The 17327-nt window shown below is 30.7% G+C and overlaps 1 protein-coding gene across 3 annotated transcripts in view; it reads right to left on the minus strand.

Moving 5' to 3' along the window:
• The window catches only part of LOC127284870 (uncharacterized), a 431539-nt gene that overhangs the window by 129802 nt on the left and 284410 nt on the right, over positions 1–17327 (minus strand). For all 3 annotated transcript variants that reach the window (XM_051310567.1, XM_051310568.1, XM_051310569.1), the window contains one exon: positions 6311–6569. In XM_051310567.1, the coding sequence (XP_051166524.1) occupies positions 6311–6569 (259 nt within the window). The remainder of the gene's footprint in view (positions 1–6310; positions 6570–17327) is intronic.

The following is a 17327-nucleotide window of genomic DNA, read 5'->3' on the forward strand; positions in this document are numbered from 1 at the left end:
CATAACGGATCCTGCTTAAGATAATCCTGATTACCCAACCATGTCAGCTGACCTACTTCGTATCGTCCCTTGTCTTCTTGTTCGTATATATCAAACAAATGTTTTGTCTCACATTATGGCCTTTGACGGTAATTGTTTTTCATTTCATGATTCAACAATGTTGCAATTTCGATTTATTAACAAGAGAAAATTGTAGCTTATGTTATTAATATCCTTTTTTTTTAATTAGTTTGTTTTCCTATTTTTTTGGAAAATTTACATAAGGACTGATTTAAAAAAAAAAGTTTTCATTTCTAAATCAGTTGCAACCACAACTTTTTTTTAAAATGGCAAATTAAATTTTTCTTTTATTTCTTCGTTACATTCTCTTTTTAAAGGGTTGTATAAAAATTTTTATGTACACACGTAAACTGTACTTTATAACAGGCGATCTTAATCTCATCTTTGTATCAATTTAATAATCGAATGTTATTTTCAATCTGATTTCTTTTTTTTTTTTTTTAACTGTTACGTTTTATTCAATACTGGAATCTATAAAAAAAAAAAAACAATGATAAGATATCATCTTCATCTCTGAGAATAATTCAAGCCTCAGGAAGATGGTGGACTTGCACGTGATGACATAAAACGTGAAGAAAAACGACACACAAAAAGAAAATAGGAAACTTGATAACTTGAAACGTTTTACCATCTTATTCAGGGAAAAAAAAGTCTTTAAAAGCAAAATTAGCTTTGGATATAAAAAATTAAAACTGTATGAATGGTCTTGTAACGAAGCAATAAACTTTTTTCCAAGTAAAATTACTTAATTTTTCATTTTATTTGAAAGAGATAATTTCTGGGGAAAAAAAGAATCTTGTGCAATTTTTTACCACGTTGGGTTACGCACGCACGTAAAATGTTGTGCTACGTGCGTCTTTTAACGTAGTCTTAAATATACGTGACATTGCCGTTGTAGCAAAGATTCTGTGGTTTGAGATCCAACCGTAAACCGTGAACTACGGATACTTTGGCCCTATATACGTGCTCAGTTTACTCGAAAACTATTACCACACGGATTTGGTCTGATAAATTTTTAAAATTCGATGGTAATAAGAACCGCAATGATATTGGAAAAAGGGGACTTTTTCTTAAAAGAGAGAGAGAGACGGCACATAAAAAAGAATCTCTTTATATTTTTTTTTGCCAAAGTAAAATATTTTCCATCTTCATATCGGCAATTTCTAACTAGCGCCACCTAGTGACGGCGTCTAAGAACTATTTATCATTATTTTCAACTTTCGTAACTTTGCGTCGTCTAGTGACGGCGTCTAGGAAATATTTACATTTTCAAATTTCTTAACTAGCGCCATCTAGTGACGGCGTCTAAGAACTATTTTCATTATTTTTCAACTTTCCTAACCTCAAAACTAATTTCTATTTTTAAAAAAGCATTCTATTTTGTAACTAAATTACAAACAAAAATAGTTAAAGCCAGTGTATTCTACTTCAATTAAATAAAGTATTCCAAAAGACCAGTTAGTCGTTTAAGTACTTTGTCGTTGGGTTTAATGTGAAAACAGTTTTCTCGGTTGGATTTATTTCGCTTCGTTTAAAGTAATTTGAAATAAATCGTACAGGCAGCACACGCTTCTTCGTTTTACTTCCGCGCGCACCTTTTTTTTTCTCCCCCTTTTTTTTCAAATGGCTTGGGTCTCGAAATGCTTGTAATGCTGCGGTAATACCGTAAACCGGCAAAGAATGAAACTAGGCACAATAAAAGTATACAAAAGTACAGGAAAGGGTTGTGGTGGGGGGGTGGGGAGGGGCGGAGCAATAAGTCTGAAATATGCCGCGGCATTTTATTCTCGCCGCAGGGATACCACGAGCGGTGACATTGGACGAAAAAAAAAATGTCCACTACTGAATATTTTCACATTTCTGGATAAACAAAGTTTTTCATATTAGAAAAAAAAAAATATGAATAAGGAAAAAAATAAAAAAAAAAGTAAAGAAAAAAGTAGAGAATGAAGTCGAGAGAAGGAACCGGTGTGGAAAAAAAGTCCAGTTTGGGTGCAAAAACTTGTAACTTTACGGCGAGCAATTCTCGTTATAACTTTGCCGGAGAACTTAAATCGTATGGCGCCGACCATGCAAAACTTTAGCGTTTTGGTGTCGAGCGACAACCGTTCCATCTTTTTTTTTTCTTCTCTTCTTTTTTTTTTTTTTTTTTTCTTTTTTTTTTACCTTCTTGCCAAGATCCGATAGCAAGTTTTTTCCAACTCGGCTGAGTGAGGAAAGATTTAGTGATGGAATTTCTTCAAATAGTCGATAAAATTCAAGAGATTTAGATTTTTCTCCAATACGAACTCTTGAAGAGTCACTTTTTTTTGGGAAAAACAGAATTTTTATATATTTATTGTAAGTGAATTTTTTTTTGGTAGTTAAATGACGCCATTACCAGGTGGCGCACATAAACATAGTTACCCAATCCTGGTGTAACTTTTTTTTTTGAATTTAATTTGCCTTTTACAATTTTTCATACAAAATTGTATCATGAAAATATTTTATTGTCAAATTATTCTTATATTTCGAGAGAAAAAGTGTTTCGTAAAAAGGTTAGGAGGACCGCGTTCAAAAAAAGAGAGAGAGAGAGAGAAAGAGGAAATTGGTGAAGGTGTCGTCTAAGAAACGTGTAGCACTTTATGTCACGTTTCCATGAAGTTTTCCTTGAAAAGCTGTCGTTTTATAACGTTCCAGATGGAAGTGGCTGTGAACCGAGAAGAATCGCAATGCAACCGTCGGAACAGAAGAAGGAAGTCGACCGCGCAGTTTTCTTTCCATTTTTTTTTGGCGTGTGTGTGCGATATGGAGATGGCTAGCAACATAAAAGACGTTGTCGCTTCCTAGCTACATTTTCGAAAGTAATGCCCGTGAAATTGTGTCCTTAACACGTTGAATTCTGCATAGTGTAACGGGCACAAAAAGATTACTTTCTCCCTTGTCTACTGAAAATTGAAACCAGAAAACAAGGAAATAAAAAAAGAAGAGAGAAAAACGAAATTGTTGTGGAAAAACATTTCGTGCGCCACCTGGCGGAAGCGTCACTTAACTAAACCAGCTTTCGAAAAAGCAATTTTATTCTCATTAAGGAAAAAAAAAAAATAAAATAAGTGAACAAAGTTTTTGGGAAAATAATCCTTGAACAATAATTAAACATCCGGTCTAGAGATGACAGTAAATAAATACGAAATGACACAAATGTGGGTGGATATAATAATGTATGCGTGAAATAATGCTTGAGATATTGTGATGATAGATCCTTCAATGTTGGATTGATAATTGAATGAAACATCAGATTAAAGCGGATATAAATATTGATAACATGCATTAGTTGAAGATTACTTCTGTATTCGATATTTCAAATCAAGTTGTGATTCATTATTATCAATGATTGTAAAATAATTTAGCTGTAGCAGAAAATATGCACACTTAACCTAAAAATGAACCATTTGAACAAAAATTTTTATATAAAATATCAGAAAATATTAAAAAATAAACTTTTTGTAATTAATTTTCTATTTTTTGTTATTAGATGAAAGAATCCCAAGGAGGGATTGAGGTTGGAATTTTGGGTTAACTTAACAAACAAAGGTACGTATTTTTTCTTTCTTTACCTATCGATTAGATAAATTTTCTTGGGTAAATTTCTGAGCTAATATAATCAAGAATTTGAAAAAAAAAAACGCTATCGGTTGGTTGTCATTATTGCCTATCGAACTTTAGATAAATTTTCTTTGGGTAAATTTCTGAGCTAATCAAATCAAAAATTTGCTTATTTATTTAAAAATAAGAATTCCAAAAAATAAAATTAGGTCAACGTAATTCAATATTGGAAGCAATTCAGAAATCCTTAGTCACAATTTTCAGGAGACAAAATCGTCGGCTCTCTCTCTACGATTTGAAAGAGGCAGGATTTTCAAGGGTTGTTTGGGATCGTGCGTTTCTCATTTCGTTTCGAACATGGACCATGGAACGCCCTTTTCGAAAGATTTATCGAAGTTGTGGCTTGTTACGACGGCTTTAGGCTTTGGTTCCCGAGGTAGAGTTGGTTTCACGTAGCTATTGGGAGTCGGGGTATCAGGAGATGGGAGGCAAGTGAGAAGGGGGGGAGATAGGGCTTGATAAAGGTGCTGGCGATTGATTAAGAGGGTCGTTTGTGCTGGGGAAACGCTACTTCAAACACCACCTCTCTCTCTCTCTCTCTCTTTCTGTCGCACATTCCCTTTCTCTTGCAACTCGAGTCTGCTTTACCCCTCTGAAAGTCTCCTTGAAACGTTAACGTTGACACTAATGTCCTTTACGTTCAAATGAATCACCCAAAGTCAGAGACAGGTTGTATTAGAACAGACGAGAATCGCAAATATTCTAAAACAAGGGATTTAAATCAAGAAAGAAGTGATTAATGCGAATTTGTTCAATACGACTAATGAGCTCTCAATGTAATTCAAGTGCCGTTGGAAATTCTTAAAACTGGGTCAAGATCAGTAGTCTGAGATTGACAATCATTTTATAATTAATTTTTTTTCCCACCCGTAAATCAGGTTACTAATATTCACAGCGCTATCTGTCGTTGGCGTCAGTGAACTAATCCCATAACGCCACCTGGCGTTAGCGTCACTGAACTAATTTTTTTCCAAATTAACAGTAATTTTTTGTCAGTCATAAAATGAAAATGAGTAAAAAAAAATCTTCTTTTAGACAAAATTTTCAAAAATTTGCCTAATTAGGATCATTTGAATAGTTTTGGATTGTTAATTATAATCAAGTTTATTAAGATACCTAAAGATCGAAAATTTGAATCGTTTTAAGGGGGGACAAGGAACATGGCTAATATTACTATAACTTTATAGACGAGCTTCACTTGGGAAATTCAGTCTTTGCAAAGTGCCAGTAAGAGGCTTCATGTAGGTTATAACTGACTTTGGAAACTTGCTTTTGGAATCGAAATTTCTCAAGACTTTGGACTTCCATAACCCCTCTACTTGTTATTAAAACAGTTTACATACAAAATTAGTTGCCAGTTAGTGATTATAACAGAGAAGTTAAAATTTACGATATATTTATTTCTAAAAAATCTTTTTTAATCAACAAGTCATGATTTTAATCATCAATTTTAATCAATAATAAAAATTTATTATTTTGAAATAAATAATTTTTTTTACATAAGAAAAGAAGCAATCAAGTTCATTTGAAAAATTAATATCTATCAGAGACATTATTTTTTTTCTCTTTGTTGTAAGTTGACCTAGTTTTAAGCACGATTTCCCATCGAGCTCATCGCAATTGTTGATTTCTAATCTTGGTTTTCAATCAATTTACTAGTGGTGTCAACTCCAGACTAGAACTGTTATAAAAGATCGACGCTCCAGAGCTGATTGCACTATTTTCACCAAGATTGGGAACTTTATTAAGTACAAGAAGACTTCAAAAATTAAAGAAAACGATCGATAGTAATAAGAACTGAAAATCTTGGAACTTTTTTTTTTTTTTGTTTTATTCCTACACAATTCTTTTTATTTTCATCCAGAGCTGGTAATTAAAAATATAATTATATTGAACTTGATAATTTTCCAATTTATAGTTTAGTTCAATGACGCTACCACCAGGTGTCGCATAACCAATTCCAATTAAGAAATATTAAAAAAAAAAACTTTACTTTCTTATTTATTTCAAATAATTTATATATTTTATATTACAAACAATATTCCCTCTATATTTCAAATATATTTTCATTAATAAAGACTAGAGGAAGGGATTCAAGTAAAATTGAAATTCGCATTTGTAGTTTTGTTTATCTCATAATAATTTAGCCCCGAGGATTGTTTTATACCAAAATAAGGTCAAGACGGGTTTAAGTTTCGAGGTCAAAACAGCAGAATAATTTCTTTGCTTCACTGTTCTTTCTGAAAACATCACCCATTCCTCTCATTCTCCTTCTTTCACAAACAAGCACAATAATAAATTCTCAATGTTGACTTTTACGAGATTTAACTTTGTATTTTCTCTCGCAGTGCTGTTTAGTTTCCCGTCGATTCTCAAGATGGGAAAAATAAAAACTTTACGAAAGCAATTGAATTGTAATTCGTAAAGTAGCTACTGTATTTAATTCACGTCATTTTTTAACAATAGCGGCTTTGTGTTTAAAATTTCATTTCTCTCGAAAAAAAAAGAAACTTGAACAACAAAGATAATATTTTAATTTAAAATTAATTAAATAAAAAAAAATTAAAACTTTTAATATTAAGGGTAAATTAAAATTTCTAAATACCTCCATTAGCCGCCCCTAGCCTAAGGACAGCATCGCCTTGAAGGGAAATGGATAAGGTTGCTGTATCCTCGAGACGAGCGAGGACCTCTTCTGGAATGTCCTCAGGTTCACGGAGACGGAGGGTGACTTCACCTCCGCCTCCATTCCCCTGGCCATTTCCACCCCCAGGGCTGGTTGAGGCTGAATACATGAAAACTGATCCATATCCATGCAATGACTGTAATGGCAGCCTCACGCCGCCCACTTCCCCAACCGGACCCTGAAATGAGAAAATAAATTTTTTTTTTTTAATGAAAAATTCAAGTATTTTATTTTATTAGAACAAAATATATTTCTGGATAAATAATAATTTGAGAAATTTTTGTTTAGTTCACTGACGCCACCGCCAGGAGGCGTATGTCTAATTCCAATAGAGAAACATTTTTGGATTAACATTCAAATCCGAAAATATAGTAATTGTTTCTTCTTTGGGGGAAATATCATTGTTCCTTGTTTTAGAAAATAAAAGCAATTATTTATATAGAAATTAATATTGATTAGTTCACTGACGCCACCGCCAGGAGGCGCCTGTTCACAAAAGGGACATTTTTGAATAGATAATGTATATTAGATAATGTAATTGTATTAGTTCACTGACGCTTCCGCCAGTTGGCGCATATGCAATTTAAATAAAGAAATATTTTTTGATTAATATTCAAATCAGAAAATGTAGTAATTGTTTTTTATTTAGCAAAAATTTCATTGTCTCTTGATTTAGAAAATAATAAAAACAATTATTTCTAGAGATTAATAAATATCAGTTAACTGACGCTACCGCCAGGAGGCGCATGTCAAATTCGAAGAAACAAACAATTTTTTTATAATTATTCGATAAAAAAATACTGTAATTGTTTTTATGTACAAAAAATATCATTCTCTCTTGATCTACCTCTAGAAGGCGTATGTTTAATTCTAAAAATCATTTATGGATATTCCAATTAGAGAATATCGGACCTCATTTTAGAAAGTAAAAATGTAAAGTAAACAATTATTTCAAGAAATTAATAATATTTAGTTTAATGGCGCCACCGCTAGATGGCGTATGTCCAATTCTAAGAAATATTTATAGATAGTTAATATTCAAGTCAGAAAATATTATAATCCTTTGTCTTAGGAAATGGAGACGACTATTTCGCAAAATACCATTTAGTTCAGTGACGCCACCGCTAGATGGCTCAACATGAAAAATTAAAATATCTTACAATTTTAAACTAATTAATTTATAACATAATTATAATAAATAATTAATTAATTAAACCAATTAAATATAAATAATTAATTATTAATAAATCGATCAATTTTCTTAAAAGTTAAGTAAAATATGCTATCAAAAAAAATAAAGTTTTTATTTGGATTAGAAACGAATTTGTTCAACTGTGATTCTTCTTAGATGAATCGGAAAATACATTAACTTTAATTTAAGATCGAAGTTCTCTTATTTCTCAACGTAACCTCATCCCCCTGAGGACCTACCTTTATATTCTCTTTTTAGAATCCCTTCTTATCTACCTTCCCATTTCTTTTTTCCATACTAACACCCTTATACTTCAGTTTCACGATAAAAAAAAGAAAAATAAATGTCGAACTCTTCATAGAAATTCAGATGAAAAAAATCCCATCGCGATTAATAAAGATTGTAAAACTCGACAAAATGACAAGACAGTGATAAAAAAAAAAATTTTTGTAACTTTTCTCCTTTTAATATATAGTTTTTATTTTTATCAAAGTTTAAAAAACTTTTCAAAAAAATTTAATATAGGAGAACAGATTTAATGTGGCATACTAAACATATATCTATTTTTAGAACATTTTTTAGCGAAAAAAAAATTTAGTTTTACAAAAAACTTTTTTTTTTATTAAAAATTAAAGAATTAAATTAAAAAATAATTACATTTTTAATTAAATATAAAAATTAAATTACTTTTTCAGAATGGAATTTTAAAAAAACAAAGTTTTTAATATTTAATAAATGTAAAAAATTCTTTATTCAGATAAATTAATTTATAAATAAAAATCTTTATTATAAATTTAATAAAACGTTAAATGTAACATTGTAAAAAGTGGTATTCTTTTTTTTGCAAAAAAAAAACTAAAATTAATGTCTCGTGAGAGTTTGATTTTGCGACTCAACGAGGTGATCATTTATGAACGTCAGTCAAAATTCTCGACATTGACGTAACAATAACGTCACATGTTTCAGACATGTTCTTTTTTATATTTCATTAGTGAAGTGTCACGTGGCCATCCAATTGTAAAATTTGTGTACGCGTATGTTTCACACAATACTTTTTTTTTCTTTTCAAACGCACTTGATAATAAATAATGAAAATGGTAATTAACACCGGTTATTTTTCTTTACACATTTGTACGTTAAATCAAAAAAAAAAAAAAAAAAAAAAAAATGTAAACTATTCAATTAACGGTATGCTATAAACCTTGTTTTATAAAATTTACATTTAAAATTATTATTTTTTTATGTTTTGCAACATGGTTGTTTTTAATATTTTTTTTCCCGCTTTTTATGCTTTAACAGTTTAGTGGTTCATAAAAGTAGAAAAAGATGGGTATTTTAAAAATAATGAAACATTTATTGGTTAATTAAAAAATTAATTTTTTTTTTTGAAATTGAATACAAAAAATAAATAAGATATTCATTTTTGTAGTGGCACCTGCGTTAAATAGTTCACTGACGCCACCGCCAGGTAGCGCATCGTTTAGTAATAAGCAGCGCCTCCTGACGGTAGCGTCAGTGCACTAGTTTATAAAATTTTTTCAAATAATAATGAAAACTTATCTACAACTACAAAATCAGAGATAAAAATTGTTATTAAATTGGAAATATTTTTAAAATAAATATTTAGAATATTTTTAATATATATATTATATTATTTATATTATTTTTTATATTATTTAAAAGCAATGTTTTTTTTAGTGTACTCGGTCATTGGTTCGATGTTCGTGTTCCATTATTTACGTAAATTGATTCGTACAACGGACTATTTCTGCGTTTTACATTTTCAGGCATTGGACGATAGGCCGGTCAGTGCGCGATGAGAGTAATATATTTTAATGGTCATTTTGATAATGGCCCTTTGAACATGGAACATAACCCTTTCTGAATGGCTGATGTTTTCAATGCTTCATATGAAAATGCATTCTGAAATAACAGAAAACGACCTCAATTTTCCAACCACAATATCGTAACAGCAATTTTTGCCTCATATATGCATGAATAAATCATTGACAAATGCAATGATGGTTTAACGCTATTTAGAAAGAGGTAAAAAAAAATTTTTCCGTTTCTAATAGTCCTTTTTTTTCATGCAAATATCCTGATCATTAAATTAATTTTTTTGTATTTTAAAATATTTTGTTATCTAATTTAAAGTTAATATATTACTGCTTTTTTATGCGCCATCTAGCGATGGCGTCAGTGAACTAATTTTTGAATATTTAAACTCTATTAACAAGAAACAATTTTCAAATATTAATAAACTGTATAGGTAATGAAAATTTAATTGAAAATAAATATTTTATAAAGCAATGAAAAATAGATATATATAAATTTTTGCTTTTTATGAATCAGAGTTATAAAAATGGGTGATTATTTTAATCGTTATAAATAAATTAATATAAAATGAATTCAGCGACAATATATATATATATATATATAAAATAACAGAAAATTATAATTTTAAAATAAACTTTGTTTTTCCTGGGAGGAACGACGAACGTCTCTCTGGAGATTATAAGGATAGTTGTTTTTTTATGTCTAAAGAGACGTACACAAACCACGTATTGCCAAGGGAGACTTAGAAAAACATTTTCGTTGTTGAAAAACCACCCTTATTCTCGACGCTCGATGCCAACAGCTACCACCCTATGTTTGTCTAGCTTCTCGAGGAGGTTTTTGAGTGAGTGTGTATGGCACTTGAAGCGATATTCGCCCTTGATCGAATAGCAACTTTCATATATTTATAATCAAATATGCAGCTTTAGCAAAAAGGAAAATTGACCTCATTTCTTACATCTGTTGCTAAAGAAATGTTTAACTTGATCTCAAATACGTTAAAGATCAATAACAATTCTTTTCTTTGGTATATACATAGTGTTGTTTTAATAAATTTTGAAAACAAAAATTTCTACTAGAGTTAAATTTATTTTCAATAAAAACAAACCGAGAATTATTTATTCTAGATAACAGCAATAATATATTAATAATAAGTTATTATTACTATTTTTACAGAAAGAAAATTATTTTCTTTAATTAGAAATAAAAATTAAATAAAAATAAATTTAAATAATTTTGAATTTCGCGCCAAAGAAATTAGTTAATGACGCCATCGCAGGAAGGCGACACTAGTCAATCTCCTTTTTTAGAAAATTGTCCTAGCTTACTTCAAACACAAACCTATTGAAATTAATTATTATTATCTTGTTACAAAATAAAAATTCTTAAATATAATAAATATTATTTTCACTGCAAAGCCAAAGAAATTTTATATTTCAAATATATAGTATTACATGATTCTTTTTAATTATTGAAAAAAAGCCATAAAATTGACCATCCTTTATATAATATTGCAAGTGAAATAGAAATCTGAAACTCATATCGAATATTGTGCAGTTGTTATTGAATTCAAGGGGAAAATTTACTTTTAATAATCTCGAATTTCATTTTATAAGCACTGCCTTGTTTATTTCTCCATTTGGCTTGCGAATTTTTTTTTTTTCTTTACTTCAGATGTAAAATTTATCGTTCTAAATTGCAAAAAAAAAAAAAAGAAATAGAAAATCGATTACAATTCGATCCGGAACCTTAAATCGATAGAATATAGAGACAAGGTTTGATACAATTCGTATATAGCAGTTTGAAATTTATTCGAATCGAAAACAAAAGACGATAACAATGGCTCTTTGTTAACTCCTCGAGACCTGCCTTCGTATTATCAATCGAGAAACCGATTTCCCTTAAACAATAGAAAAAGAGTGCATCAAGGAATCTATTCACGTGATAAAACTCTGCATTATTGTGCTTGAAACAATGAATTTATTTTCAAATTAGTCCCTTTATTCGCAAAACAATTTTTTATCTTTACTCTTACATTGTTCTTTTTTTTTTTTATTTTGCAATTTAAATATTATAATGTATTAAAATATTAAAAAATAAAAAATTTTATCAAGAAAAAGGGATTTTAGTTCACTGACGCTTCCGCATGGTGGCGCATAGTTGGCCACCTATTGGCGGCGTCGGTGAACTTATTTTTTTAGTTACAGTATAAAATATTTTCATTTAAGAGAAATTTTTATGTATATGTATCTTTATGTCATTGTAAAAAAAAATTATATTTTTCCAATAACACAAAGCTAGTATGATATAAAAAAAGGGGGAAAAAATTAAGTTTTTTAAATTTTTTCAACTGAGAACATTGTTTGCCTCGGCAGCAATTTCCATTAAATAGAGTTAAATGTTTATCGTCTCATCGCGTGTGTGTTGGAGATGAATGCAGAGCCTAGTAGCGTTGGCAGATTTCCATTGAACTTTCATCGTGAATTTTGTTTTTACCATTTTGTTCTCCACATATCTGCAATTTTATACATACATACATGTATAGTGACAACTGTTTTTCTCGTTTTTTTCACCCCCTTCTTTTTTTTTGACAGACAATGTCTACTCTTTTCTTTGAGATCGTTTGGCTTTACGACCAGCTTGTTGACGAAACTGTCAAGATCGTAAGAAAACTAGAGAGAGAGAGGGAGAGAGTGCTCTAGATTCGAGACTCCATGTCGCCCACAGTGACAAACAACTAAAATTTATGCTGGACGCTAATATTCTTCCTCTGAATTTCCAATAGACAATTTCGACATTGAAATAGAATTTTCATAAATTCTATCCTTCCGGTTTGATGCTATGAAAAATGGTGACACTTCTATAATAATTTTATTAGTTTATGGACATACTGTAAAAAGAAAGTACTAAAACAATACCTATTTTAGGTACCAAGGTACCAAGTTCGGTACCTTTCTTTTTACAGTGCATACTAATAAAATTATTATAGAAATGTCATGAATTTTTCTAATTCCAAACCAAAAGGACAGAATTTATATGTTTCTTGACATAAAGCGCCTCCTAGCGATGGCGTCTATTAACTAATTCCCTTTTTTTTGGAGGGAAATTTAAATACGTACGTTTTCACATAATTAAAAAAACGAAACAGTTTTTAATTATTGCCTAATGTAAAGATAAATTAATAATTTATATAAAATAAATAAAAAGAAGAAGAAAAAATTGTCTGTATTGTACAACTTTAGAGAGTTGTGCACAAAGAGAATTTTTGATCAAGATGAATGCGAGAGTTGTGAATCGTGTCTAGTAAATAAAACGTAGGAATGTCTGATTTCGAATTTTTTATTTCGTCTCTATCTTCATCAGTAGTAGAAAAGCTTTGATCAGACGATCGTAAAAAGCATCAAAGCATCAGAATCGTGTACAGAGCTGTATTTCTGTTAGTGAAATGGCCGACAGAATTCATGTCTCTCTCTCTCTCTCTCAGTTTTTTTTTTTCATTTTTTTCCTTTTCTAGTTTCCTTTTTCCTACGAATTCTTCGCAGCACAGTTCTCGCGCGTAATTACGTCAGAAATGAAAGAAAAACGCCCCAAGAAGGAAACGTTTCCATAAAGAATGTGCTTTATTACACATACACCATTACACTTGTATGTGTCTACATTGATATATCATTATTACAATTTTTTTTTTCTTGTGTATAAATTACATTTTTAGAGTTATAACTTCCTTTTTCGCACGCGAGAAATTTTAATATTTCATTTTTTGTTTTCTTTAATTACCGTTTTTTTTTTTGTGTTAAGAACATATTTTTGAAAAATATATTCCGAAATCTCGTTAAATCTATTGAAACGAAATTTTATATATATAGTTGGGAGAAAAAAAAATCAGAATAGTAATTTATCATCTCCACGTAAACTGTCCACTCGTAAAATATTGAAAAAAAAGAAAGAAATATATGGAGTTTTTTTTTTTTTTTTTTTTTGTCTGATTTGACATGGAATCAGCCAAAAATAATAAAAGAGAGGACGTGAGCCTTGAAAATAATGGCAGTCGCGACGTGACAGGTTTGAGATGAAAATTTGAAAAACGCGAACAACCGGAAACGTGTGACGGAATGCAACGAAATGCAACGAAATCGCGAATGCGTCCGCGAGAACGAACGGACGAGCCGTGACGCCAACCGTAAATTTTCCACAGAGACGAACACCACACACTATAGATATATACTTCTATTTATATCTATATATACATGGTTTTAAACGTGCATATATATATATATATATTTTCCCTCGTCCAGATCTGCCCACCCATTTGCATTTTCACGCGTTCCCATTTACAATGCAGGCTTTGCCGGATTAAGGCCCCGTCCTTCCGACAACGAGAAGAGGACCTTTTCCCCTTCACCAAAAAAAAAAAAAAAGGAAAAATTATCTAAAAGTGTTTTACCCAAGCGAGAAAAATTACCCAGTTATTTATATTGACCATTAGTTCTAGAAAGGACACAAAAAAAATCACACGTAGGTTTTTTTTTAATCTACTTTTTTCGGTTTATTTATTTTTTTTTTAATTATCAATAAACAAAATTTCAATTATGATTTTGAGGTTATAATATACACCCAATTGCATAAATGCTGTACTTCCGGTTTGACGAAATAATGGCCTGAACAGAATAGAAACGTAACCGGAAAAATAAGTTAGAGAAGAACAAACAATCTATCTATCCTTCTTTAACTCATTCTTCCGGTTGTGTTTGCGATTACAATTCCGGTTACGTTTCTATTCTTCTCAGGCCTTCAAAGTGGGGTGCAACTCAAAAATTTTTTTTTTTGAGGTTAACTTTACAATACACAAAATCATGACCAAATAGTAATCACCGAATCTCAAAAAAATGAAAATATTTCGTCTCCTGCATAAGACTAACGCACAATAGATTCGCGAAAGAAATGCATGAGATAGAAAAGGATACGAATATATTTCTATCCTTTTCTAACTCATGTTTCACGTTCGCGAACGTCTTTCGCAAAGCTATTCTGCTTAGGCCTATAGTCTATTCTGCGCATGTATTGACCATACGCCATAAACTAATAAAATTATTTTAGAAGTGTCACCAAATTTTTTCAAATGTCGTCAAACCGGAAGAAAAGAGACTCTCTAGGGAAAAGTCACTTATTATTATTATTACAATAACTATAACATAACAATAAATATGTAACAAAATTATATACAATATTATTACAAAATCATAAAAATTAAAATTAATTAATTATCTAATTTAAAATTTATCAAAATATTCACAATTAATAAATACTCATTCCGATAATTCACAGAAAATAAATATTTACTTAATTTCTTGATTTTCTATTCCACTGCAATCAACAAATTGAAATGGTAACTCCATCTCTTGGGTTTCTCAACACTCAATTTTTATTCTCAACAAACTATAGCAAATTGGGGCATTTTGTCGGTGGGTGATTTGTCCGGTGGCGGATTTGTCCAGTGGCGCATTTGGGAACTTAGCGTGGTAAAATTAAGGTCAGTTTACAAAATCTTTAAGGTTTGTTCATATTACAAGGTTTTTATTTGTAGGTTGGTTTCCATTGTCCCAACTCGCTATTTGTCATAATGCTCGTCAAACTACCGCACCCTGTTCTATTGAAAATTTAGTGACTTTCTTGTTAAAATTAAAAGTTACTATAAAATTACTAAATTTTCACCAGAGCAGGGTGCGGTAGTTGACGAGAATTATGATAAATGTCGAGTGGGGGCAATGGAAACCAATCTGTATTATCAATACCAGGGTTGAGCAGTTAACGCTTAAAAGAATACGCCACGAACTAAAAAAATTATTATAAAAGTGTCACGAATTTTCAAAATGTCTTCAAACCGGAAGCACAGCATTTATGCAATTATTATTAATAATCATAATAATCGATTTTTGTCTTTAAAAAACTAAATTAACCTTGTAGTGACAATGCATGAAACTCACAACTTCATCACGAAAGGTAAATTTTTAAATTGTATGTAAAAACATGAAACCTAACCTCAAAACGTTCAAAGTAATCCTTTATAAAAAATGAAGCACAATGTAAAAAAAGATGACGAAATAAATGGAAATATATTTTGTATTATTAGTCTATAACATATTTTACCTATCCAATCAATCTCGTTGATCGTAAAAATAAAAATTTCGATAAATAAAACTCGAAAAAAAAATCGAATGAAAAGAAATAAAATAATAAAGAGATGTGTAGTAGAAAAACGAACTACTAAAAAACAATATTTACAGTTATAAAAAAAAAGTGAATGTGTTTTTTGGAAATGAGAGATAACTCGTTGCGTATATAGAAAACTATTATTATTATTATTACTGCTCGCGCGTTCGTAAAGTTTGTGTATGTGTGTGGTCGTGCAATGGGCGCAAATGTAGCTGTAATAATATGAAACTTTACGATCTTACGCACAGATTTTGTCTACACTTGCAACTCGCATCAATATATATATATACAATATCGAGGTAATATCAAGAGAGAGAGAGAGAGATAATGGTGCGCCTTGCGAAAGGTAAAGGCGTTAAAGGTATAACCACGCCGAGAGTTTCATAGCTCCTTACTATATATCCTCTGTTCGCGGCACGAAATTGATATCTCTTTTACAACGTTGAAGAACGCGAGCAAGTACTATATCCCGCCCGCTAATGCCATCGTGATTCGATATTCCTGTCGGGAAAATATTCTCTCATTATTTAGAATTCGAAAGCGAGCTTCGCGTATTTCTGGTTAAAGAGAGAAAAAAAAAAAATATATATATATACTGAAATTTTTTGCTTTTGAAATAATGATTCCTTTTTCATAAACATAATGCACTTCTATTATATAAAAGTCTTATTATTTATCAAATATAATAAGTTTTCTAAATAAAGAAAAATAAAGTTTAAGAATTTCACGTAATTGCACTTCAAGCTTATAAGAAGCAAAAATTTGCGAACGTAAAACATGAGTTAGAAAAGGAAAAAGCCTTATGTCCTTTTCTATCTCATTGTGCACAGGCCCTTAAGCTGAGTTTACATTGGCTGCGCAGAAGACGACGCGAACGTTAACGTTTGCGCAGCCAATGTAGACATATTAACGTGATAGAAAAGGATACGAATATATATATATATATCCTTTTCTAACTCATACAACGCGAAGCTATTCGGCTTTAGACCTTATTACTTATGAAAATAATTAACTTTTTTGAGGTTATATAAGTAAAAATTAGAAAATTATTATAACACATAATCGTAGGAATATTTATTATTGAATAGGCGTTGCATAATGACAATGAATAATCATAAAACTTATAAATTCAGTGACAATAAAAAAAAAGTATATTCCAATATTGGAAAATTAAAGGAAATGAGTTAATTTACCTATAATATCGAGACACTCGATATTCTAACAGATCGATAAAAAGCTTGTGGATCGAGCGACATATTTAGAGCCTCTAAATACTATTGTATTGGAATACACTTGATATGGAATGACCCATATGAATATAGCTGCAAGTCCCCCCCTTCCCTCTTTCTGGCAAAAATGACCTAAATTTTAAGGTTATGTTAGTTTCAGGACTCTGAATAGGGCCGCAAGTCCTCCCCCCTCCCTTACCCTCTCTCCGTATTTCCCACCAAAAATGACATAAATTTTTTAGGTTATGTTCATTTCAAGACTTTCAATATAGCCGCAAGTCTCCCGCCCAAAAATGACATAAATTTTGAGGTTATGATCGTTTCAAAACTGAATAGGGTCGAAAGTACTCCCCCCCTCCCCTCTCACCGTATTTCCCGCCAAAAGTGACCTAAATTCTGAGGTTATGTTTGTTTCATGACTCTGAATAGAGCAGCAAGTCGTTCCCCCTTCACTCAGCTCTCTCCA

The sequence above is a fragment of the Leptopilina boulardi genome, unplaced genomic scaffold, assembly GCF_019393585.1.
Source record: "Leptopilina boulardi isolate dan_hultmark-lab unplaced genomic scaffold, ZJU_Lbou_2.1 LbouV2_327, whole genome shotgun sequence".
Lineage (NCBI taxonomy): Eukaryota > Metazoa > Arthropoda > Insecta > Hymenoptera > Figitidae > Leptopilina > Leptopilina boulardi.